The sequence below is a fragment of the Pseudophryne corroboree genome, chromosome 5 (assembly GCF_028390025.1).
Source record: "Pseudophryne corroboree isolate aPseCor3 chromosome 5, aPseCor3.hap2, whole genome shotgun sequence".
NCBI lineage: Eukaryota > Metazoa > Chordata > Amphibia > Anura > Myobatrachidae > Pseudophryne > Pseudophryne corroboree.
The window spans coordinates 140545544-140573096 of NC_086448.1; the positions used below are offsets into that span (position 1 = coordinate 140545544).

General features: G+C 46.3%; 1 protein-coding gene across 1 annotated transcript in view; it reads left to right on the forward strand.

Moving 5' to 3' along the window:
* Window positions 1-27553, forward strand: part of LOC134927385 (ATP-dependent translocase ABCB1-like) — a 943310-nt gene that overhangs the window by 149072 nt on the left and 766685 nt on the right. Inside the window, exon 5 of the mRNA XM_063921755.1 lies at window positions 11978-12155. Within this exon, the coding sequence (XP_063777825.1) occupies window positions 11978-12155 (178 nt within the window). The remainder of the gene's footprint in view (window positions 1-11977; window positions 12156-27553) is intronic.

The window sequence follows — 27553 nt, forward strand, 5'->3', positions numbered from 1 at the left end:
TGTAAAAGCTGTTATTAAATGTTTCCACTCTTGGTCCAGGGCTTCTTTAGCAACGTCTACTGGAGGCTTAAACCCCTCTTTATCCCACCCTAGGTCCGTTGCGAGCTTCTTGTATTCTTCAGTTGTGAGCAAAGCAGTAAATAATTGTGCCATGTTACTATGTGTTAGTTAATGTACTTTGTACAAGTGCTTGAGTTTGGTTTTGATGGCTTTGATCTATAATCTGCTAATTCTGTGCAAATTTGGTGTAATTTAGCCTTTGACCAAGGAACATGTATGGACCACTGTGCATCCCGATCTGTAGTTACCACTCTTAGAGGCATTGTTACAAGTGGTTTGCCCTGGGTGGATGTGCTACAAGTGCCAGAAGCCACAATGTTCGATGGGTGTATGTTTGCAAAATGCGCTCCCATTACTGGTAATTTGTTTTCATAGGGAACTAAATTTCCCTACTTGTTCTTGCATAAAGTGTGCGTGAGTTTTACCATCCATGTTATTGTACTGAGCTTTGTATGTCTGACTGAGGGGGTTATAAACATAAATTCCAGCAGAGTCGCCATCCCCATCAAACAAATCCATCTGCGCTACCCAAATCCCATCTTCCCCCACCAAGTAAGTGTCATGCTTCCCAGTCTTGGGGTTTACTAGAGCCCTTATTACCTTTTTCTTTTCCTGCACTGGAGGGGCACTTGGGGCACCAGCCACTGCCATCATTGCTGGGAGTATGTGATCTAGTGGGTCTGGGCTTTCTTGTTCTAGTGTCTTTACTGGCATTGCCTGCACTACCCGTGGGGAAGCATGCCTGGGTTGTAATTGTAACGTCCCTCCATTATCTACATGACAGGACATTTGTGCAACATAGGCTGGTGGCGGAGTTACATTAGATGCCTCCAGCCATTGTGTGTAAGCTTTTCACTCCTCCCTTTTTTTATTTTACCCCTTAAGTTTGTCCATTTCTGCATATCAAAGGTTCCTATTACAGGTATTTCAGGTTGTTTTGTATGCCATTTCCTGAGAAATTTCACAGCCACACTTCCATATCTCTGATACGTCACACTTGCTGGACTGCCGTGTGGGATCTTTAACATAGAAGAGCCCTTCGTTGTGGACATCTCTTGACCCATTGTAATGGCTAATTTTTATTTTAAAGTCCAGCCTCAATGTCCAATACAATGGTAAACAGGGACGCTCCCCTTGTTCACTTAGGAAACCTCACCACCTCGTCAGGTGCCACGGCTCTGAACAGGCACACGTGTTCCACACTCTGCTAAGCTTGGCCTTTTTGTGTACAAGGTGCTTTTCACAGTGGGTGAGTATCCCTGATACTATCCAGCATAGGAGAGTTTAACCGGAGCCTTTCTCCTACCTGGGCCCTGTCCAGACTCTGCCAGCATGAAGCCTCGGCCAATCTCACTCACAATCACTCGCATACTTCACTTTGAATTTAGCAAGATATGGCAGACAAAAGATTCCATTGTGATCTGTAACTATGACAACATAAATTTTAATCCTAAAACTTTATACAAATCACTGTAACTGGTAATAAAATGCAGATAAATTCAATTTGGTTCCATACTCACAATCTGCAAAAAGACTTCAAAGAGTTACAAACCAACAATAACATACAAAGGCAGCGGACCGAGGCAGGGACACATGGAGCAGAAGTAAGATAACATCTCTTACTTGTGGCCACGATTGATCCAGGTACCCCGGCACCAGTCCGCCTTCCTTTTTCGTGTGTCAGTGTTGGGTTGATTTCGGTACGGGAACCTCCAGAATGATATAGCCGTTTCAAATAATTGAAGAACAAAGAAGTCTTTTTGGTAGATTTATTGCATTGTGAAATTCACAGGGCTTACGATAAAAGAATATCATAAACTGAGCATTGACACATTGATTTCATTTTATATACTTGTCATTACAGTGTTACATGATCCAATCAAATTTGCAGACCAATCATATACATAAACCAATCACAATTCATTCATCAGAATATATTATTAATTTATATACTCCCCTTATGGGGGATTTCCAATTAATTAGCTCAACATCTTGTGATTATGACTGTTTAATATCAAAATAAGTTTTACCTTTCATCTACTTTTAATTATTTTTATTCTGCAAAACACAATTCCTTATTTTGCAAAACACTAGCTAACCGCAGTCTTATGATACACTGCGCAGCTGGCCTTAGCTTCTTGTTTTAACTAAAAATCAAAAAGTTTCTGCAAACATATAAAAATCACATTTAAAACAACAGTTTTTTTAAGCAATAGACAAACTGACATTCAGCTTCCATTTTGTATTCACTTATCCATATCACATGGTAGTTAGGATCTGATTGGATCAGGCTGGTCCTTTATCACCTTCCACTTTATCACTTCACCGAGCTTAATAAATCTGCTCTTGAATTACACCCCTAGTTCTTACTCCCCCCTAATCAACAACTCATGTTTTAAGGCTTTCAATCTGTGAAAATAATTACTGACCCAGCCAAGTAGGCTGTCCCCTGTACCTGATTAAATGTATCCTGAAGATCTATTGGGCTGGAGTGATGTCCAGATTTGGGAAATATAGGTATGTCTTGGAAATAAATACAGGGAGTTAGAACTGCACCCATCGAGAAACATTTAAGACTTTACTGGGGACAATTTATATTACCGTGTCGTCTGATTGGGCTGGCACAAAGGCATATTCACATCATCTCCCCAACCGAGGCTCTAATATTTATTTTGAGTCCACCAGTTATCTTTCCTATTTTGCATAATATGGAGGTTCTTGGGAAACATAAGGAAATTTCATGACTGGCATTGTCTGCTCCACATAATTGCCTGTTTGTCTACATTTAGTAGACCATCTGTCCTGGTAGGAGTCCAAGTCACCTTCCTTGTATTTTGAAATCAGTGTGTTACTACCATCTGCACCATTGTCTATATTTTATTTTTAAGGCATCTATGTGAAGTTTTGGCATAGACTGTGAGATTTCGAACCCATAAAGGGTAATAGAAAATATCCATATTTGTAGCGCCCATGTACACAGTGGTAATTTTTTTTTTGTATGTAGAGTCTACCAAATCGGTTATAAAATCTTGAGTTTTCCAGGGTTCTCTATTTGGGTCACTACAGAAATAACTGTTATAATCACAAAATAATACAATATGGGAAATAGAAAAGTCTAGAAAGGCTATAGAGAAACATTTGATCATGAGATTTATTTTCAAAGAAGAATAGTGCTAGAATTCCAACTCTTAACACAAAAAGTTTGAATTTGATTATGTACAATGGTCTTTGTAGATAGAAAAACAATTCCATCTATGACGCTGCACAATTTAAAGCGGCAAAAGACAGTACTAAATAGGTCAACAAACCTATAACAGCAAATGGATATAGAAAAAGGTACAATCTCACTTTGCGCTTCAAATGTCCAACAATTCAACTGATCCTCACGTTGGAAACAAATGATGTAAGCAATAACGATCGCATAAAAAAAGAGGATAAACAGATATATAGTGTAATACTGTAAAATCAATTTGATTTCTACCAGTGCACGGAAAAGATGGCTGTGCAAAAGAGTCCCAACAGATTTCCAGACTCCACCTTCTATAAGCAGACACCCGAAATGGTGATGGATATAGACTACCACAGATTCTTACATGTATGTTTACTTGTAGTAGGCGGATGTGAAGCACATAAACATTTCTTTAGACTTCTAAAACATCTTCATCGATATGAACAAGGACCATTTTCTCACTTATGTAGAATGCCTGTCACTCACCCACCTTATCAGAAGCAGGCATTCTACATAAGTGAGACAACCGTCATTGTTCATATCGAGCGAAGATGTTTTAGAAGTCTAAAGTAACCTTTATATGCTTCACATCTGCCTAGAACAAGTGGGAGTCTATATCCATCACCATTTCGGGTGTCTGCTTATAAGAAGGTGGAGTCTGGAAATCTGTTGGGACTCTTTTGCACAGCCATCTTTTCCATGCACCGGGAGAAATCAAATTGCTTTTACAGTATTAAGGGAGGTACACATGGAGAGATTGCTTAGATTTTAAGCACAGATCTGCCGTGTGTAGGGAGGCCAATCCCGGGCCGTTTTTTCAATCCCGGGATTCGGGATTGGAAGATGCTCAATCCCGGGATTCCCGGGATTGCAGTAGGGATCAGTTAAGAAGGGTGTAGGGATCAGCGCTGGAGGGTAGTTAGCGGTGCGGGAGGGTGTAGGTAGCGGCGCGGAAGGGAGGGAGGGTGTAGGTAGCGGTGCGGGAGGTAGTAGGTAGCTGGGCGGGAGGATGTAGATAGCGGTGCGGGAGGGTGTAGGTAGCGGCGCGGGAGGGAGGCTGTTAGCATTGCACAGAGGTAGGGTGAGTGTAAGTAATATCACTTACTATTAGGTAGGCGGCAACCATGGACACACTGAACGTGGCGGAATTTCAAATGAAGCGCCGGCCGCCAGCCAACCAGAGCTGGCGGACCGGTAGCCAATCAGGGAAGCAGCCGCAGCAGTCGCTCCTGATTGGCTGCCGCTGCTGCAGCAGCTTCCCTAATTGGCTGCCAGTCCGCCAGCACTGATTGGCTGGTGGCAGGCGCCACATTTGAAGTGCCGCCGCGTTCAGCGTTTGTCTATGGCTGCCGCCCGCCTAATTGTAAGTAGTATTACTTACACACCCTCCCTCCCGCACATGCGCAGTGTAATCCTGTGAATCCCGGGATTGGATGCTCCAATCCCGGGATTCAAATCCCTGCATTTTTGGGCCCAAATCCCGGGATCCCGCCGATCCCGGGATTGGCCTCCCTAGCCGTGTGTATGCCCCCAGTGATAACGATGTGCAGCCCCGTGCATCGCTATCGCAGGTGCTCGATTGAGCCTGCATGCAGGCTCAATCTAGCGGGTCGCTCACTTCAGCACTGTGCAGTGACGTGCGGTGGTGTGAGGCAGGTGAGGCAGAGCCTTTCCTGTCATACTTACGTTACTGTACCAGAGTTTTGACTGTATAAAGCAGAGCTGGCCAAACAAGTCCTCGAGATCTACCAACAGTTCACATTTTCCAGACCACCTAGTTTATGCACAGGTGTAGTCTTTGCTAATTAAGATGTGCGGTATTCATTCCTAACTGACTATTCTACAGATCTCCAGGAGGCCTGAAAAACATGAACTGTTGGTAGATCTCGGGGACCGGTTTAGCCAGCCCTGGTATAAAGTATATGAAAAATACAAAGAATATGTTTGAAATGTCTTCTATGCATTATTCTAATAATTTTTAAAGCCAAAACTCTAGAGTAAAAAGTCTATGGCAGGTGAAGCACTGCTTTTCCGCACATCTCTGATCAAAACTCACCAAATTTCCAGGAGTTTATACTGCTGCACCTTTGTATAATGATTGTATAATGACCAGAAGTACCCTTTGGCTCATATTTTGTGTGTATATCTGGCGCTGGTGCTAGCTAGTGCCTCCTTAGCCTTTTAGTTCACCGCACGTTCCTGGCACTGTGTGAAATGAGTGCGCCCCCCCCCCCCCTGTCGTCGCCCACCCCCTCTCTCAGCACATCGCACTGTGCTGAGCATGGGGAGAGATGTGTGCTGAGCGGTCTATGCTAAGATCGCTCAGCACACATCTCTCCTGTCAGTACCCCCCTTTACACTATACATCTGATTATCCTCTTATTTCATGTGATCGTCATTGGGCCATACAACAATGATCTTTGTAACCGTTTGTATAATTGATTAAGCAGTTCTGTGTGTTAACAACGTTGCAATACAGTATATCTAGAAAAATACATAATTCTAATACCAGATTTGTACTCTAAAATGATTACAATTGCATGAGAACTTAGAAATGTTGCGGGTACACTGGGCTCCACAAGGATAGACATAGTTGGTGTAGAGTAGGATCTTGATACGAGGCACCAACAGGCTGAAAAGCTTTGACTGTTCCCAGAATGCACAAAGGCCCACTATTGCAGCAACATGGGCTGCAGAGGCTATTGAAGCAAGGGCCTTGGAGTTAGAAGCTGAAATCTCTTCTGACCATGCTAGACAATGCTTGTCATATATTGTCACAGCTTCTCACTATATTAAAGAGGCGGCTTCTGATGCCAGTATCCTAGTGGCCAAGGTCTCTACTACATCAGTCCTGGCTTCCCGGGTATTGTGGCTGAGATCCTGGTCTGTGGATCTGGACTCTAGAAAAACCCTGGAGGTACTCCCTTTCAAGGGAGATATTCTGTTTGGGGAGGACTTAAATAAGATTGTGGCTGACTTGGCTACTGCCAAAACTGACTGTCTGCCAAGTACCTCTCCTTCTGTGTCGAAGGCTAAAGGTACTTCCTTTCGCCCCTTTCGTCAATCAGGTAAAGTAAAAGGTCAGGCGTACATCCAAACCCGGTAAGCCAAAGCCCAAAAGAGCCTGGGCGGCCCATCAGGCAGCTTCCAAGACTGATAAGCCTGCCGCATGACAGGGCGGGCCTCCCCCTGGGGGATCCCAGGGAGGGGGCCAGCTTCTAGGGTATACCCAGGAATGGTTGAAAACCACTTCAGTGCCTGGGTACGGGAAGTCGTCACTCGAGGTTACGCCATAGCCTTCAAAAACCGACCCCCTCATCGATTTTGCCGGACAGACGTCCTGTTGGACTAGACAAAGGCAAACACTCTACATTCGGTGGTACAGACCCTCCTGGATACAGGAGTCATAGTACAGGTGCCTCTTGCGCAGAGGGGCTGGGGGTACTATTCTACGCTGTTTCTAGTCCTGAAACCGAATGGGTCTTCCCGGCCTATTCTCAACCTCAAGGCATTGAACAGGTTTGTGAAAGTTTCCAAGTTTCGTATGGAAACCCTTCGCTCTATAGTTCTGGGCTTGGATCCTGGGGATTACATGGTCTCCCTGAACATACGGGATGCTTACCTGCATATTCCTATAGCAGCGTCACATCAGCAATACCTGAGGTTTGCGATTGGCAACCTCCATTACCAGTTTCGGGCAGTACCTTTTGGTTTAACTACGGCTCCGCGAGTCTTCACCAAAGTTATGGCTGTGATGACGGTGGTACTCCGCCATCAAGGGGTCAGGATACTGCCGTGTCTGGACGACTTGTTAATCCTGGCAAATTCCCCAGAACTTCTCCTATGTCATCTGGATATGACTGTCCGGTTTCTACAAGCTCATCAACTGGAAGAAATCCTAACTGGTCCCAGCTCAGACCATGGTGCACCTAGGAGCGCTATTGGACACTCACAACCAGAGGTTGTTTTTGTCTCAGGAGAAAGTCCTGAAGCTTCAGGACAGGATTCGTTGCTTCATTTCTCGTCCACAAGTGTCGATACATTCGGCGATGCAGGTGTTGGGCCTCATGGTGTCAGCATTCGACATGGTGGAGTTTGCTCAATTCCATTCTCGCCCCCTCCAGAGGCTGATTCTAGGCAAGTGGGACGGCCTGCCTCACCGGATCAGGTCTCACATGATCTCATGGACTCTGGAGGTCCGGCTGTCGCTGTTCTGGTGGCTCCAGGACCGACAATTGTGCAGGGGCCATCCCTTCTGGATATCCGACTGGGTCCTGTTGATGACAGATGCCAGTCTAAGGGGTTGGGGCTTGGTGCTGGAGCAACACTCCCTTCAGGGTCGGTGGACCAAGGAGGAATCCCTCCTCTCGATCAACATTCTGGAATTGCGGGCGGTCTTCAATGCGTTGAACCCTGCCCAGCATTTAATTCAGAACCGTCCTGTTCAAGTACAGTCGGACAATACCACGACAGTGGCTTACATAAATCATCAAGGCGGCATTGAAGCCGTTTGGCAATGAAGGAAGTCTCACGGATTCTACATTGGGTGGAACGCCATCTACCGGCCATATCGGCAATATTCATTCCGGGAGTCCTGAATTGGGAAGCAGACTTTCTCAGTCGTCAGGACATACATGCCGGCGAGTAGGGCCTCCATCCAGAAGTGTTTCAACTCCTAGTGGAAAAGTGGGGCCTTCCAAACGTAGATCTGATGGCGTCTCGACACAATCACAAGGTTCCGGTCTTCGGAGCAAGGACAAGGGATCCTCAAGCAGCATTCGTTGATGCGCTGGCGGTGCCGTGGAGGTTTCGGCTGCTGTACGTGTTCCCACCGGTGTCATTCCTGCCCAGGTTAATTCGGAAGGTTCAAGCAAGAAAAAGGAAATCTGCTTCACATAGCCCCAGCGTGGCCCAGACGGCACTGGTTCTCAGACCTGCAAGGCCTATCGTCAGAGCGTCCACGTCTACTTCCACAATGCCCAGACCTCCTCATTCAGGGCCCCTGTGTCTACCAAGACCTAGCCCGGCTGTTTTTGACGGCGTGGCTCTTGAAGCTTCAGTCTTGAGGGCTAAAGGGTTTTCTGGGGCGGTCATTCAAACGATGTTGCGGGCCCGGAAACTGGCTTTGGCTCGGATTTATTATAGGGACTGTCATTCTTACTTTGGTGCGCATCTAACAATTATGATGCTTCCAACTTTAGTATAGCCAAGTTGTTGGTTTTTCTTCAGCGGGGTCTGGACTTGGTCTGCGTCTGGCCTCCCTCAAGGTTCAAATATCTGCCTTGTCAGTGTGGTTTCAGAGAAAAATTGCGACCTTACCTTTACTCAGGGTGTGTTGCGTATCCAACCTCCCTATGTCCCGCCTGTGGCTCCTTGGGACTTGTCGGTGGTTTTGGAGGCGTTACAAGAGTCTCCGTTTGAACCTCTTGGTTCAGCTGATCTTAAGTGGCTTTCCCTTAAGGTGGAGTTTCTGCTGGCTATTGCTTCAGCTAGAAGAGTGTCGGATTTGGGTGCCTTGTCCTGTAGTTCCCTATATCTGATATTTCACCGTGACCTGGCGGTTATTAGGACTCGTCCCTGATATTTATCTAAGGTGGTTTCTTCGTTCCACCTAAACCAGGAGATTGTGGTTCCGGCACTTGTTTCTCCTGATCTGTCTCCCAAAGAGTGGTCTTTGGAAGTGATACGGGCTCTCCGTATCTATGTGAAGAGAACTGCTTCGATTAGAAAATCTGATTCTCTTTGTGCTGTTTGGATTTCACAAATGGGGCTGGCCTGCTCACAAGCAGACTTTGGCCAGATGGAATAGAATTGTGATTGCACATGCTTATGTGAAGGCTGGTCTATCAGCTCCTGCTCACATTACGGCCCATTCTACTCGGTCTGTTGGACGTTCTGGGGTGGCCCGCCGTGGTGCGACTCTTGAACAATTGTACAAGGCGGTTACGTGGTCTTCTGTGAACACATTCATAAGGTTCTATGCCTTCGATACTGCCGCTTCCCAGGATGCTTCCTTTGGATGCAGGGTTCTTGTGCCCGCTACAGTGCGTCCCCTCCCATAAGGAACTGCTTTAGGACATCCCATATGTCTATCCTTGTGGAGCCCAGTGTACCCCTCAGCAGAAAACGAGTTTTATGGTAAGAACTTACCTTTGTTAAAACTCTTTCTGTGAGGTACACTGGGCTTCACAAGGCGCCCACCCTGATGTACTTAGCTTCTTTGGGTTGGTATGGCATTAGCCGCTGACACTTCTCCTGTCGTGAGAGTGTGGTGTATGTGGCTACTAACTGTTGTTGTCTCTTTTCCTGCTACTGCATTAGGCTGTTTAACTAAAAACTGAGCTCCTGTGCAGGGAGGCGGGGTTATAGGAGGCAGCGCTATGCATTCTGGGAACAGTCAAAGCTTTTCAGCCTGTTGGTGCCTCGGATCAAGATCCTACTCTACACCCCCTATGTCTATCCTTGTGGAGCCCAGTGTACCTCGCAGAAAGAGTTTTAACAAAGGTAAGTTCTTACTATAAAACTCGTTTTTGCTACATACAACATCTTTTGGACTTTAGAATCAGGCCCTGTCTATTACATAGTATCATATAGTTATATAGTTTCTGAGGTTGAAAAAAGACAATTTGTCCATCGATTTCAACCTATTAGTGATCTCCTACACTGTATTATTTTTAGGACTTTATCTGCGAATGTCGGCCATTTTATTCCTATTTTTTAACTATAGTTCGTGATCTACCCACCATAACCCTGTATATCATTGTCCATTAGGAATTTATCTAGTCCATTCTTAAAAGTAATGACAGGGTCCACCATTACTACTTTCTCAGGCAGGGAATTCCAAATACGTATTGTCCTTACTATGAAGAAACCTTTTCATCTCTATATGCGAAATCTCCTCTCCTCTAACCTAAGCAGATGTCACCATGTCCTCTGTGTTGATCTTACCAAACAATAAATCTACTGAAGGCTCTGTGTATTGACCCCATATATATTTGTAAATGTTAATCGTGTCCCATCTTAATCTCCTCTTTTCCGGTGTGAACATGCCTAGATTAGCAAGCCTTTCCTCGTATTCTAGCATCTCCATCTTCTTAATCAATTTGGTCACCTGTCTCTGAACCTTTTCTAGTTCCAGGATATCCTTTGGTAGTATGGTGCCCAAAATTGTGCACAGTATTCGAGATGTGTCCTCACTAGGGATTTATATAATGGGAGTATAACACCCTCATCCCTTGCATCAATTCCCTGCTTTATGCATGCTAATACCTTGTTTGCTTTCTTTAGTGCAATCCTACTTTGGGTACTACTGCTAAGTTTGTTATCTATGTGAACACCTAAGTCTATTTCCAGTACAGAATCCCCTAGTTTTACCTCATTTAATATGTATGTGGTATTTTTGTTCTTGCTACCAAAGTTCATTACCTTACACTTGTCTGTATTGAACCTCATTCTCCATTTTGCTGCCCATGCACCATGCTCTCTAGACCTACTGCTAGACCATTTATGAAAATGTTGAACAATAGTGGTCCAAGTACAGACCCTTGTGTCATGTCACTTAGTACTTCAGTCCAATTCGAAAAAGTTGCATTTACTGTACCACAACTCGCTGCTCCCTATTATCCAACCAACTTTTAACCTAAGTGCATATTGTGCTTCCTAGCCCCAGTTCTTGTAACTTATAGATAAGTCTCATGTGTGGTACTGTGTCGAAAGCTTTAGCAAAATCTAAAAAGATTATATCCACCTCCTTTCTCTGATCTAGGTTTGCACTGTTTCATAAAAGCCTAATAAGTTTGTTTGACATAATCTATCCTTCACAAGTCCATGTTGATTCCTATTAATAACCTTATTGGCTTCAAGGAACTTCTTTAAACTATACCTTAAAATACCTTGCAGTACTTTCCCCACTATAGATGTAAGACTTACTGGTCTATAATTACCCGGTTAAGATTTACTTCCCTTTGTGAAAATTGGCACAACTTCCGCTATACACCAGTCTTTGGGAACCATGCCTGATGTACTGTAAGTGAGTCTTTGAAAATCAAAAACAGCTGTCTTGCTAGTTTGGAGTGTAGCTCCATGAGATCCCTTGGGTGAATTGGAATGGAGTACGGAGTATTTCCATCGGATGCTGTGTCATGTATTGAGTTTAAAGAAAAAAAAAATTGTCGGTTTTACGCTATGAGGTGCACTCTCTTTATATTTGATTACTATATATATATATATATATATATACTGTGTATATATACATATATACATACGGTGTGTGTGTATATATATATATATATATATATATATATATATATACACACTAACTTCTGCCAGCAGCTTTGCCTGCATGCATTTCATATTTAATGTAGTACTTTGCAAGTTTACTGTAGGGCCTCCTTGTATAAAGGTCTGCATTCCTGCTCTCTTTTGTGTGAATGAGGACCCATAATTTCTGATGCAGCCCTGAATGCACTTTCCCACACCTTGGATTTCATTTAACTAAAATATCCACCTTTATGCACCTAGCCCACACTCAGCAAAGAATATCCCCAGTCCATCCAGGTCCTGAATGACACAACCCTGGAGACACCATTTACATTTGCAAATACGCCTCTCTGTAAAAGACGGGATCATGGGGATACACAGTCTCATAAGACAACACCCATTTTATGTATACTTTTTTTTTTTTTACAGCTACGATGCAAAGTTAATTGATGCAAGAAATGTTGGAATTAAAAAGTCTATTGCTTTAAACCTATCATGTGGAGCAATGCAATTCATTGGATTTGTAATCTACAGCCTTTCATTTTGGTATGGAACAAAAATCACTGAAGAAGAGCCTCGAAATTATAACATTAGCAACGTATTCATTGTAAGTATATTTATGTTTATTTATGTGTGCTTGTAAATTACTGTGGATGCACAGTAATAAAGCTGAATACAGCTTTTTCTACTTACTCTTGGTGACTACTTAATAAAACTTAAAATTCTCTCCTTGCTTGAGTACACTACATTTTTCATTAGCTTAAAACCCTTTCACACAGAAAATCAAATTGCCTGGTCAAGCATTTGTACCTGGTAATTTGCGGATCAACACAGGTCCTTCTTCTGTGTGAAAAGGCCAACCCGGGTCAAAATTCCTGGGACTCTGACCCTGGTTTTTAATAGAGCTGTGCAGGCTCGGTTTTCTGAAGACAGAGCCCACTTGACCTTCCAGAATCTCAAGGAATCTGAGTCCGTGGTTGGGTTTTCCTGCCAGGTTTGGATTTCAAATTAGGACAAAATGTTATCAGGCCGGCGTCGGATCTCACAGGTTTTGGATTCGATATACAGTAAGTCTCTACAGCAGTGATTTGGGCACCATTTCGCAGCAGATGTTGAGAGCTGTGTGCTGCTGACGGTCTGCGCTGACTCCACTCCAGTGCTGAGCTGACCTATCCACTCCAATGCTGAGCTGACCTACTGTATATATCCATCCACTCCAGTGCTGAGTTGACCTGTCTGTCCACTCCAGTCCCCTTAGTATTAATAACATTGGCTGAGCTAGATACAGTACAGGCAGTTAGCAAGTCATTGTTTATTATTAGTAGGGCAGGAACTTGGAAGTTACATCTGTTGTCTAAGTGAGTAGTGCTGCTGTAAGTCACACTAGTGTTGTATTCTTTTGTTACTGCCTGCAGTGCAGCTGCAGCACAGAGCTCCATATCGAGCAGCTTTAATCCTTGGTGCACAGCACGCGGGTGTTTTTTCCTCACTGCCTGCAGTGCAGTCCACGGCATATATATTTTTGTGCAACTGGTGTGGCTGTATGTGCTATGCCCCACTGCTTTCTCATGAATATAAGCACTGTGAGTCCACAGCGTGAGTTGTCATTTGCAAAAAAATCAAATAAACAGTATTTTTATACAACTTGTCTGTGCTTTAGGTGCTTTACCCAACTACATTCACATAAATATAAGCACTGTGAGTCCACATTGTGTGTTGTCATATGTGAAAAAAGTTCAAATAAATGCTTTATTTTACAAAACTTTAATGTCCTGTAGCTGCTGTAAACCACTGCATTCACATAAATATAAAGACTGTGAGTCCACAGTGTGAGTTATCATTTGTGAAAAAGTTCAACTGAATACTTTTTTTTCCACACAACTTGTGTGGGCTGTAGGTTCTGTAACCCACTGCGTTCATATAAATATAATCACTGTGTCTCCACAGGCCATACCCTACTGTGTTCACATAAATATAAGCACTGATACTCCGCATGCTATACCCCACTTCACTCTCATAAATATAAGCACTGTGAGTCCTCAGTGTGAGTTATTTGCAAAAAAAAGTTCATATACATACTATTTTTTTTTTTTACAACTTGTGTGTGCTGTAGTTGCTATATCCTACTGCATTCAATATAAGCACTGAATCAATATGGATCACAATCAGTCGATAGAAGAGCAGGAACAGCAACCAAGTACTAGTGCCTTGGCTGCTGCAAGTCCTGATAGTACTACAAAATCTAGTAAAGGTGGTAAAAGGGGCAGACAATTTAGAAAAGGACACCTCAAAATCTTTTAGAATGTTTTTTTAAAAAAAAGGTTAGAAGTCTCACATTTAAAACAGACAAATCAGTGCAAAAAACAGAGAACACTAAGAGGTACATTTACTATAATTCTTGTTCATTCAAGATTGCATTCACGGCATCTCTGTAATTTACTAAACACAAAACATGGTAGTGTTTGCTCAGTTCAAACTGAAATACACGGCCAAACAGACATGTACGCATAAATATACCATTGGCCAGAATTGAAAGGACTTTCCATAGGCATCATTACAACACAGTAATTTACCAAGATTAGTTCCTGCAAACACAACTGTGAATTGGCTAAAATGCACTTTTCATATAGACCTCCTCTTGAGCAACGTATTTAGAGAAATCCAGCCGGATCATTGAGATCCGTGCAGGACTTCTATGTGTGAATGTATAAGAAAGAGTTAAAATAGAAAAATAAACTGCATGGGTTGCAACCCTCCTACACATAACCAGCCCCGGGCTTGTTGAGCCAGTCCTAAAAATACAGGGGAAAAAAATGTAAGGTCCCCCAATATTTAAATAACCAGCACCGGGCTCTTGACCCGATTCTGGATCTAAAAATATGGGGGGAAAGGACATAGCAGCCCTTAAAATATTTAAAACCTGCACAATGCGTCACTAGGCAAGGAAGAAATGCTGCAGCTGGGGTACAACATTTATACTGGTCCCTCCAGCCATAGCATTAAGCACCCAACCAGTGGGTGTGGGTGCCCTGGCCTGGGTTCCCTGGGGTAGTGGGGACCCAACCAATAAAGGGGTCTTCCCCAGGGCACCAAATTGCCAGGGCTGAAGCCCGGGGCTATCCCCGGCATCCCTTAGTGGTGGATGCCAAGTTGGCAGTCCAATTTGGTGTGAAAATAGAAAGAATATTGTGTTTTACTTGTGGAATTACAGGTCCCAGGAAGGAGAACCACAAGTACCAGCATGCAGGGCATCAAAGGTCTTGCTGGTGCCTGTAATTCCATTGGTAAAACAAATATTACAATACATCCTTTTTCCCCATATTTTTGGAACCAGGACTGGTGCAAGATCCCAGAGCTGGTTCTTAAATACATGGGGACCTCACACTTTTTTCCTCCTATGCTTTTAGAGCCAGGACTGGCTCAAAGAGCCCAAGGCTGGTTATGCTTATGAGGGGCGACGCCACTCAGTTTTATTTTCTTTAAATTAACTTTTGTATACCTTTACTCAAAGAAGCCCTGCATGATTCTCACTGATCTGGCAAGGCTTGATGTTCGGCAGTGTTTGGCTGCCAGCAAACATGGCAACCAAACATGAATGCATATGCATATGCTATCGGAAAACACAAATTCAGCAAACAAGGGATCTTAGTAAATTACACCCCAGTACATTCATAACCAGTCAAGTTTAAACTTAGTCAAAACACGAATGATAGCAACTTTATCTCTAAGGATTAAGAACAAACTCTGGGGTATATTTACTAAGGTCCCGATTTTGACCGAGATGCTGTTTTTTCTTCAAAGTGTCATCTCGGGAATTTACTAAGCAAAAATTTCGGCAGTGATGAGGGCATTCGTAATATTTTGGAAGTCCTAGGAAAAAATTACGAATCAATACACCATCGGTTAAATATGCCTGCAATTTGGTAGAAATCGGTCATTTACTAAAAAGTGCAAATCACAAACACTGCCGACAATAGCCTAACACTGCCGTGCTGAAATACAATTCGTGAAAAATACCCAACTAGTCACCCCTGGCCGGGGTACCCTGGAGGAGTGGGAACCCCTTAAATCAAGGGGTCCCCCCCTCCAGCCACCCAAGGGCCAGGGGTGAAGCCCGAGGCTGTCCCCCCATCCAAGGGCTGCGGATGGGGGGCTGATAGCCTTTGTTAAAAGTGTTGAATATTGTTTTTAGTAGCAGTACTACAAGTCCCAGCAAGCCTCCCCTGCAAGCTGGTACTTGGAGAACCACAAGTACCAGCATGCGGCGGAAAACCGGGCCCGCTGGTACCTGTAGTACTACTACTAAAAAAATACCTAAATAAAGACATAAGACACACACCTTGAAAGTATAACTTTAATACTGAGCTCTGATGATACTTAGCACTGATGATACTATGGAGAACTGATACTGAGCAGCACGATGCAGCACAAGACACTGTACTAGTATTAGTAATGTAGCATTACTGAGCACCACAAGACAATGAGCAGTGATACTGAGCGCTGATGATACTGAACACTGATGATACTACGGAGAATTGACACTGAGCAATACGATTAGCACAAGACACTGAACTAGTATTAGTAATGTAGTATTACTGAGCACCACAAGAGAATGAGCAGTGATACTGAGCTCTGATGATACTTAGCACTGATGATACTACGGAGAACTGATACTGAGCAGTACGTTGCAGCACAAGACACTGTACTAGTATTACTGAGCAGCACACAAGCACTCTGGAATTGTCACCCCCCAGATACCACTGTGACTGGAATGATGATGACCGATGCACAGTCACAGGACACTGCTACCACAGCACCCTACAGCAGCAAGATGCAGCACAAGAGAGACACTGTACTAGTATTACTGAGCAGCACAAAAACACTCTGGAGTTGTCAGCCCCCCCTCCCCCTGATACCACTGTGACTGGAATGATGATGACCGATGCAGTCACAGGACACTACTACCACAGCACAGAGACACTGTACTGGTATTACTGAGCAGCAATAAGCACTGATACTAAGCACTGATACTGAGATTTGACACTGGGAGAACGTAGCCACATCCTCTCTGTACCCTCTACAATGCATGAGTGAAAATGGCGGCAATGCGTGGCTCTTTATATGGAATCCGAATCTCGCGAGTATCGGACAGCGGCATGATGACGTTATACTATGATATTTTTTTATTTTTTCTCGATTCATATGTTATTTGACTGAGGAAAGAAGATAAGAATCTGATTCCATTTTACTAAAAAGATTGGAATAAGTATCCATAACACAGTTTTATGCACTGTTGCGACTGTTTCTTCATTTTTGCATTTAAGTCAGTGGTGGAGGGTCAGGAAAACCTCTTTTAGAGACACAGTATTGTCAGCTGCATTGTGCGCACAGTGATTTGGGTGCTCTTTTTTAAGTGTTGCACATACTGTATCTGTTGTGAAGTGGACAGTGGGTACAATGGCATTTTTAGAAGAATTCGTTTTTTTTTAATGTCCTGGTACAGGCAATGCATTGCTTTTCAGGTAAAATGGAACAGAGATAGAATGTGGTAAGTGAGAAACAGGACTTTAATTAACTGTCTAAAACCAGATGTATTAATGGTGGCTATTGCCCCCAGATCTAATACTAGCATAGCCAGGGCAGATCCTGAGGAAATTGACAGATGGGGCACCATGAAAAGGGTGTGGACCTCACTACAAGGGGCATGGCCTCACAGGACAGGGAGATAGTGACATGCAGTGGGTGACAGGGAAAGTGACTGGCAGAGAGTGACAGGGAGTGGATGACAGGATAGGGTGACTGGCAGTGGATGACTGGGAGAGTTAATGGCAGTGGATGAGAGGGAGAGTGACGCAGTGGGTGACAGAGATGGTGACTGACAGTGGGTGGCTGGGTGAGGTTAACTGATGGCAGGTGATGGGTAGAGGGTGACAGGCAGTGGGTGACAGGGTGCGGGTAACTGGCAGTGGGTGATGGGAAAAGGGTGTCTGGAAGTGTGTGACAGGGTAACTGACAGTGGGTGACAGGGAGATAGGCAGTGGTTGACAGGGAGGCTGGCTTAGCAAAATGGATTAATGCACTAGCTGATGTTGGACTTTATGGTATTATTTTAGCAGATTTTCCAGATTTTGGCAAAAAATGTTCATGAACATGATGTAAAAGGAAAGAGGTCTCTAGATCGTTAACGACCCTACCTCTACATACTTCACAAACACGACAGATGGCTTGACAATTGTTTCAGGATTTGGGTAAAAATAATTCCACACATATGAGGTGGATTTTTTGGTCTTATTCCCAGGCATGAGAATGGCCTTCATCTTATTACAGGTAGGAACTGCTGCCACAGGTGCCTGAATTACACAACCAACATCCTCATCATCAACATCCTCATTAATGGTGTCCGCTACACACATATCCCCCTCACCCTGTAGCACTTCCAAAGTGGCATCCTCAATTTCTATGTCACAAGCTATACTTGTGCTGCTCATCTCCACTTTTGCAGAGGGTGCAGAAATGGTGGAAGGAGGCTTCTCTATGAGTACAGTACCAATATTAGTAATGTCAGACTCACACATTGCTAACACAGACACCCTTAGACTCTCCTCAGAGATTTGTGACTTTTCGGAACATAGTATGTATTTCAGCCTTAGGACCGAAACACACGAGGCGGCTGGCGCTGCCCGGCAAACACCCGGCCGGCTTTAAATCGAGGCCGCGATGTAAAAACACATGCAGCGCAATGTGTCCTTACACACGGCATGGTCCCGGGGCCAGGTTGCAGCCGGGTCTCACCACTGGAAGGTCCAGCTGCCCGGGCCGTCTTTGCAGCCATTAAACCGTGTGTGTGAAGGGGAGCTTTCACACACAACGTTTTTTTCTCAAGCCGTGTCTGATGCTGCTCATGCGCACAGCATCACACACGGCTCAAAGCCGTCCTGTGTGAGCGACTCTGCCGGTTTCTCCCAGATGGCAAAAAGCCGGACAAAGTTTGTCCGGCTTTTTGCCATTCGGGAGAAACCGTCCAGTTTGTTACAGCCCTTAGTGGGTTTTTTTCTGCACTGATTTGCCTATTTTACAAATTACACTTCTTCTAGACTCTATACGGTAATTCAGAGTTGATCGTAGATGTGCTAAATTTAACACATCTACGATCGTTTACTCTGACATGTGGGGGGACGTACAGCATAGGGCTAGTCTGCCCCTCATGTCAGGCTCTGCCCTCCCACCCCTGCACAGGTACTAAAGCATTGCATGACAGCGATGCTTTTGTACCTTGCGATGAGCTTCCTGCCAGCGCAGCTTCTGCGCTGTGGCAGGGAGCTACCCACTGCATACGGGGTCGCCCACCCCCACAATGGTCTGGACACACCTCCGTTGTCCAGACTGCACCCCACTAACGACATTCTAACACCGTTGGCATGTCCCGTGACCACCTCTGCCTTTCAATCAGGCAGAAGAGATTGTATTTCCCCCTCTTCCTCTCATACCCAAGGTGTTGAGAATAGTAAGAAAAAGAGGAGTGAGAACAATCCTCATTGTTCCAGATTGGCCACGAAGGACCTGGTATCCGGATCTGCAGGAAATGCTCACAGAAGATCCGTGGCCTCTTCCTCTAAGACAGGACCTGTTGCAACAGGGGCCCTGTCTATTCCAAGACTTACCATGGCTGAGTTGGACGGCATGGCGGTTGAACGCCGGATCCTAGCGGATAAGGGTATTCCGGATGAGGTCATTCCTACACTAATAAAGGCTTGGAAGGACATGACATCTAAACATTATCACCGTATATGGCGAAAATATTTTTCTTGGTGTGAGACCAGGAATGCTCCTATGGAAGAATTCCATCTGGGCCGTTTCCTTCACTTCCTGCAAACTGGAGTGAATTTCGACCTAAAATTAGGATCTATTAAGGTTCAGATTTCGGCCTTATCCATTTTCTTTCAAAAGAAATTGGCCTCTCTCCCTGAAGTACAAACTTTTGTGAAGGGAGTACTGCATATTCAGCCTCCTTTTGTACCTCCGGTGACGCCTTTGGACCTTAACGTGGTGTTAAGTTTCATTAAGTCACAGTGGTTTGAACCACTTAAAACGGTGGAGTTGAAAAATCTCACTTGGAAGGTGGTCATGTTATTAGCCTTGGCTTCGGCTAGGCGAGTGTCGGAATTAGCGGCTTTATCACATAAAAGCCCCTATCTGGTTTTCCATATGGATAGAGCGGAATTGCGGACCCGTTCTCAATTCCTGCCAAAAGTGGTTTCATCCTTTCATATGAACTATTGTGGTGGCTGTGGCTACACGTGACTTGGAGGATCCAGAGTCCCTTGATGTGGTCAGGGCTTTGAAAATTTACGTGGCCAGATCGGCTACAGTCAGAAAAACAGAAGCACTGTTTGCCATGTATGCAACCAACAAGATTGCTTCAAAGTAAACTTTTGCTCGCTGGATCTGTAACACGATTCAGCAGGTGCATTCTACGGCGGGATTGCCGTTACCTAAATCGGTCAAGGCCCATTCCACTAGGAAGGTGGGCTCTTCTTGGGCGGCTGCCAGAGGGGTCTCGGCGCTACAGCTGTGCCGAGCTACTACTTGGTCGGGTTCAAACTCCTTTGCAAAGTTCTATAAGTTTGATACCCTGGCTGAGGAGGACCTCCTGTTTGCTCAATCTGTGCTGCAGAGTCATCCGCACTCTCCCACCAGTTTGGGAGCTTTGGTATAATCCCCGTGGTCCTTACGGAGTCCCCAGCATCCTCTAGGACGTAAGAGAAAATACAATTTTAAACCTACCGGTAAATCTTTTTCTCGTAGTCCGTAGAGGATGCTGGGCACCCGTCCCAAGTGCGGACTACTTCTGTAAGACTTGTATATAGTTATTGCTGACATAAAGGTTATGTTATCGTCTCATCGGTCTTGGACTGATGCTATGTCGTTTTCATACTGTTAACTGAATAGTATATCACAAGTTATACGGTGTGATTGGTGTGGCTGGTATGAATCTTGCCCTTGGATTAACAGAAGTCCTTTCTTCGTACTGTCCATCTCCTCTGGGCACAGTTTCTCTAACTGAGGTCTGGAGGAGGGGCATAGAGGGAGGGGCCAGTGCATACCAGATCTAAAGTCTTTCTTAAAGTGCCCATGTCTCCTGCGGAGCCCGTGTCTATCCATATGGTCCTTACAGAGTCCCCAGCATCCTCTATGGACTACGAGAAAAAGATTTAACGGTAGGTTTAAAATCTTATTTTTGCTGTCCAACGTTCGGGTAGTCGCCGCCCCCAGGGGGAGTGTAAATTCGCCTGTGCAAGTGTGCGATCATATGTGTACGCAGAGCTGCAAAAATCTACTTTGTGCAGTCTCTGTGCAACCCAGGACTTACTCCTACAAATATTTGTAATTCATATTAGTCCCCGCCCTTTTGTCGCTTACAGTATGAATTCCGCAACACCTCCCAGAATATTTTTGTGGTGTGGGAGGAAATCCATACAAACATCAGAGGACATAAAAACATCATACAGATGTCAGTAATGCGCACCACTGTGTGGGTCTTGTTTATATTTTTTGCCTAAATTTTGATTTTGATTTAAAATCAACAGACTAAGAAATGAGTTTCACAAAGAAAAGAAAGATAGACGGTGAATGCAGAAAATTCAACAAAGAATGGACTCTTAAATATTTTTTTTACCTTGTTGGTGAAAAAGCAGTGTGCTTAGTTTGTAAGGAATCCGTGGCAGTATTCTAAACCTCCTAATGATAATGTGTGGACCCTTATTCAAAAAGTAAAGCATTCAATACCTTTAATACCAAGAAATAATGACACGGAGACTTGAATTTGGCAGAAAATTGTTAGCTATTTATTGTACCCTAACCATTAGAAAAAACCTGTAAAGTAAAATTTAAGTTAACATGCCGATTCAGCCGGCATATGGTGGCAGAAAAAAGAACGGCTATATTCCACTGACGATAACCTCAAAAAACATTAAAACCCAAACGATCCTAATTTACCACAAACCATACATAGGTAATAAAGGTGCCCGACTCAGACCTCCCCGCTGACTGCCCACCCTGATGGGTGATGACGCTGCCCCCTGATGGGTGATCTAGCGGCCTTAAAAGTCAGTGGAGGTGAGTGCACCTAAACCACACCAATACTGTAAACAACTGTAACTAACAAGTCAAACTACAACCTGCCGTTATTTTCCGCCAACAGCGAAAGACTCTTTCCCAGAGTCTTCGCACCGCCACCATACCCTCAACCTAACTCCTGCAACACCAGAAACAGATCCTCCAGGAAAAACAACATCCCTTCCTTGGACAGATGCACACCATCAGGCCGAAAAAGGTGACTGGCACAAAACCGAATCCTAGGGTGGCGAACTACTTTCCCTCCGTGAGCCAACACCCACTTCGCCACAGCCGCATTCACCTTTTGCCTGGTCTCATCAATTGGGCGACCGTCCTCCACTCCTCGCCAACGCAACCTTGGCACAATCATAGAGAACACCAAAACACAATTGGGCCACGCTGCGGCCACACTGGGCAGATCCTCCATCATGGCCCATCGCAGCTCCAAAGATGTCCTCTTCTCCAGATAGTTGCCACCCAAATGGACAACCAGCACCCTAGGGACTCCATGCTCACTGATCTGACTGACCAATCTACTCTTCTGATCATGCCACATCATCCCCCACCAACCAAGCCAACGAACGCCATGAGCTCAAGGAAAAAACTGCGCCCCCTCCGAGGCCAAAAACCTGGCTGCCCAGTAAACATAAGAGTGGCCAACTACCCAGATTGCCAAATCGTCTTCTACCCAACCTGAAGAGAAGGAAAGGAGTAAAAATCGGTTAATAAGTATCCTAACAGGAGCTTATTGAATGCATTAACCTGAAGGATCTGCCAAAAGAAAAAAAGGTGTTTTTGTGTCTTGCATAAGTCACGGCCTAGCCGATCTAAACAAACTTCCAGCCAATCGAAGCATAACATAAAAACACAACGGGAAAGATCAAAGTAAAATAAGGAAAATAAAAAGGGGGGGGGGGGGTGAAAATGGGAAAAGCATGTAAGAACTCAGCTGGAGGTGAAAGCATGTAAGCCGAATTGTAGATTTAAATTCAGACCGTTAAGTTAGGCAAAAAAAAAAAATCGCAAAAGAAATCCAGACCCCCGCTGCCAGCAGCGGCGAGTAGCTAATCCCTGAGTAGGATGAACAAGGGAGATGAACAGACACAAACTGCACAAGGACGTACTTAACCTTACAACATGAACTTATACAACGGCTAATAAAACTGAACTGTTAATTAAACTAAAAAACTCATGAAACTGGGCAAATATATCGTCTGTAACTTGACGACTTCCATCGCCCCACTGCCTGAATCTCCACAACGGAAAAACCCGCCGACACAGCCGACGTTGCCGCCCCGATTCGGAAAGAATGCGTACCAAAAGCAGCGAGTGAAAGGCCCAAGCTCGCCAGACTGGAACAAAAGCGATTCAAAAATAGATGACGCGATACTGCCTACCGAATCGATGACAGCCGGTAGCAAGGCCGCATCGATGGGGCATCGCCTATCAGGCGGCGTTGGCGCCATGCGCGCCCACCCTTTCATCGCCTTTACCAGAAGCCCGATTTTTGTCACGTCAGGGACACCCTTGATTTTATAAAAAACAAAATCCCTGCTAAGTACCGGAACACCACCGCTCTGGATCTACCCGTGACAAAAAGCTGCCAACTAAAAGAAAGTATCATCCGATGCCCGCTCTTACCTTCTTGACTACGTCCTCGGACAAACTCTTCCCACTCGCTCCAAGCTTGACCGTAAGCCTTGAGCGTGTTCGGAGCCACTGACCACGTCGCTAGACCCTCCAGTCCGGTCCGATCACCAGCCAGACATAACCGGGACATTGAAACCCCCGCTCATCGGCCTCGGGTGCCAACAAACTAAATCTCTCCCACTGACCGCGGGACAACGCATCAGCAATTCCGTTCTCAAGTCATGGAACATGCTGCGCGCGGAACCATACATTCTTATGCAAGCATGTCAGCAGCAATCGCCCAAGCACCCTCAGAACCACCAGCGACTTCGCCCTCTGGTTATTGATAGCATGCACCACGCCCAGATTGTCACATCTAAACAAAATGCTGCGATGAGCCAGACGATCAGCCCAAACCTCCAGCGCTACCATAATGGGGAAAAGCTCCAGCAGCAAAAGGTCCTTAGTGAAACCTTTGCGATGCAATTCCTCAGGCCACGAGGCCACGCGCACCAAGATCCCTCTAGGTAGCAACCGAACCCAGAGGAATCTGCCGCGTCGGTAAACAGCTGTAACCTAGCATTGTCGATAGTCAGGGCCAGCCAGATACGCACCCCATTGAAGTCCTCCAGGAACGAGGCCCAGACGGCCAAATCCCTCTTAATCTCGGAGGACAAGCGAATGAAATGATGCGGCCTGGCACACCCCGCCGTCGCAGTCTCCAGCTTTCGGCAGAAAACCCTGCCCATCGGGATCACCCGGCAAGCAAAGTTCAAGAGGCCCAGCAAGGACTGCGCCTGCCTCAGCGTGACTTTGCGTGACATCACGAACTGGTAAATAACCTTGCAGAGCTTTGCGACCTTGGCCTGAGAAGGCGGCATGATCCGGCCACCGTGTCGATTTCAATCCCCAAGAACGACAAATAGGAAACCGGCCCCTCCGTTTTATCCTCGGCCACAGGAACGGCAAAGTGATAAAACAACGCTCGGATGCTGAACAGCAAGTCGCTGCAGCGCGGCAAATTCGCCGATCCCACACACAGGAAATCATCGAGGTAATGCGCAACTCCATGACCCCCTGAAGAAGACTCCACGCACCAATGCAAGAATGTGCTAAACCTTTCAAAAAACGAGCATGAAACGGAACATCCCATCGGCAAACATTTGTCAATTAAATATTCTGCTCCGATTCGAACACCCATAAAACGGAATGAGTCCGGATGCAATGGGAGCAACCGAAACGTGGATTCAACATCGATCTTAGCCATCAGAGCTCCCGGCCCGTAACTACGAACCAACTCCAGCGCCTCATCAAATGACTGGTACACTACCGAGCAGTGTGCCGGTGGTATCGCGTCGTTGACCGACGACCCTGACGGGTAAGAAAGATGTTGAATGAGCCAAAAGGCACCCGGAGTCTTCTTGGGGACTACCCCCACTGGGGAAATGACCAAGTCATCCACTGGGGGTGAGCTAAACGGGTCCACCATCCTACCTATTCACACCTCTTTATCAACTTTCTCGCGCAAAACAGAGACGGCAAGGCGCGAGCGGACTGAAGATTCCGGAGAGCCTTGACCGATACTTCGCCCGCAACTGGCAAGCGGAAACCAAACTTAAAACCCTGAAACAAAAACTGAGCGTCCGTACTATTCGGATACCAATCCAACCATTTGGACATGGCGCCCAAATTAATTGGCGTTGGGGCCCTGTGGAGTGATCCCGTTCGCGCCGGGTCTTGCGTAGCTTTGCTTTCCCCTCGCGCCTTGCCGATTTCCTTTAAAACAGTTGGAGGCAGGGTGGAAGCCACCACATTGCAAGCACAAATGTCGAAACCGACACTGCTTGCCGAAGGAACAGGTCGCATTATTAAATAACACGCCGCAAAGACACAAAAACCGGCCAGCCAGTTGTCGAAAGTACGGAAAGCTTCAGCTCCGATGCCTTTCTTAGCTGTCACTGCCATATACTCCTTCTTCGCGTCCTTAGTCAGCACGAACATATCCACGTAATCGCCTCTGCAGATCTTACGGCAGCTATCCCGCAACCCCCTCAACACTGCCATATAATCACAGTGGACTACTCCCGGCAAATCGGGGTGCTTCTTGGCCCTGCGAGCGTCCTCGCTAAGCCGCTTGCATCTCTTCCGCCACTCCTTCTGCCCTGCCGCCCTCTTAGCGTACTTCGTCGCACACTTTTTTGCCCTAGTCGTGCTACTGATGTTGGATGCTTGCGACGACAGGGATGAAGAAGAGGAGGAACTGAGAGAACTGGAGCGCGCGCCCGATGCCGACTGCTCAACCTCACCTGACGCTATCGACTGTTCAGACTGGGAATCCTCTGGTGTGGAAACTTCAAAACCCTCCACATCGCTCACGTTCACCTCAACCTCTCCGCGATCACCTGAAAAAGAAGACAAAGCACGGGACCCGGAAGCCACTCCCGGGGCATGCCTAGCACTCCGGGGCAAAGACGTCCCCACCTCGCGTCCGCACTCCGTCCGTACAGGACGGAGTCCCATTTGCGCCGCGGCCGCCCCCAGGTCACGGCAAATGCACGCTATTCGCTAAGCCGCTGACCCCGGCTGCGTACCGGATGCCCTCGCTTCTGCGCGCGCGCCGGAATGCCTTGCTGCCCCCGGGGGTGCGGCTGCAGCCAATGGGCCCAATGCCGCCACCACCGTCGACAGAGCCGACGCCAACTCTCCGGAAGCCTCCTGACTTCCCCAAAAGTCGCAGTCGGCACCGACATGAGCCCCCGCAGATACCGGCGCACCTCTCCTGGCCCGTCGGCCGGAAGGCGCCGACAAGGGACCCAATGGACAATGCCCCGCCTGGCCTGCTGGTGATCCGCTGCCCCCCCTGACCACAATTGGCGTGGTCCCCCACCAATCATCTAACCTATCCTGCGCCTGCTGGCCCTCACTATATCGCTGCTGTGTCAGCCCTCCCCCCGCAGGCCGGAGCCATCTCCGTCTGCAGGGAAGGCACCTCTGCGGGGCTCAATGCTGCCGCGCCCTTTCCTAGCCCCCCCCCCCCCTCCCTGCCGGACTCCGGCTGTAAGGGAGGCAGCAGGGGAGACGTTGAAACTGGCGGCGCCACTGGCTGAAAGTGCAGGCATGTGCGCACCCCGTGAGCGCGGCCCGCCGCCGTCCTCCCAGCGTCTGGCCCACCAGAAGAGACCGCCGGATGAGACCCTGCGACAGACATCGTCCGACCTGCGGCCGCTCTCCGCCCACCCTGACTCCCTCGCCCGGCATCACTCTGTGGCCGTGACAAGGGGGACGGGTGGGGAGATGGGATAGGACCCCCCGTAGGCCACCCGCTCCAGCGCGCACGCTGGAGGTGGAGGTGAAGGCCGATGCCCGGCCACCTCCGGTCGGCTCCCCTGGACCCCAATCCAGGGGCAGGGAAGACCGGGTCCGTCCAGCCACCGCCGCGCGGGCACCCGCGTCGGCGCCGGTGGATGGGGAACGGGCAGATGAGCCAGGAGGCCCATCCGCGGACCCTGCTGCACCGCCGGCAGAGCGGTAACGAGCTGGGGTCCCGGCAGAACGGAGGGGGCGAGAGGCGGCCATTATCCCAAAGAAGTATGTGGGGAGATAAGAGAGGAGGGTGAAGCTATAACAGTACAGTGCAAACCTGAATACTCTAATTATCCTACTTATACTCCTTCTGCTAAAAAAACACTAGTGAATATGCAATACAGCAACACTCACCAGAAGGCAAACCAGCAGAAAGAGAGACTTAGCTAGCCTATACATCCCTCTATATACTGATCCCTCCCCTCTCTACCATTGGCTGTACTTTTCATAACAGTTAGGTCCACCCCTCACAGGAGATTTAACTCTCTCCATTCCTATGCCTGTAATTTCGCTCTCCAAAGAATATAATTTAAATCACCATTTCGAGACAAAGCATGCTTTGAAGTATAAAAATTTATCTGCTGAAGACAAATTGGAGAAAGCCAATGAGATGGTTGCTCGAATCAAAAAAGAGCAAACATTTTTCACAAAAATCTGCACAGGATGGAATTACAAAGATGAGCTATTTAATAGCACACAAAATCGCCAAGAACAGTAAGCCGTTCACCGAAGGAGAATTTATAAAGGAATGTATGGTTGACTCTGCTGCAATATTGTGCCTAGACAAGAAAAAATGTTTGGAAATATTAGCTGGTCACGGCGAACTGTTGTGAGGCGCATTGAGGACATATCCGAGAATATGGAACTGCAATTAAAAAAGAAAGTCAACAATATGTC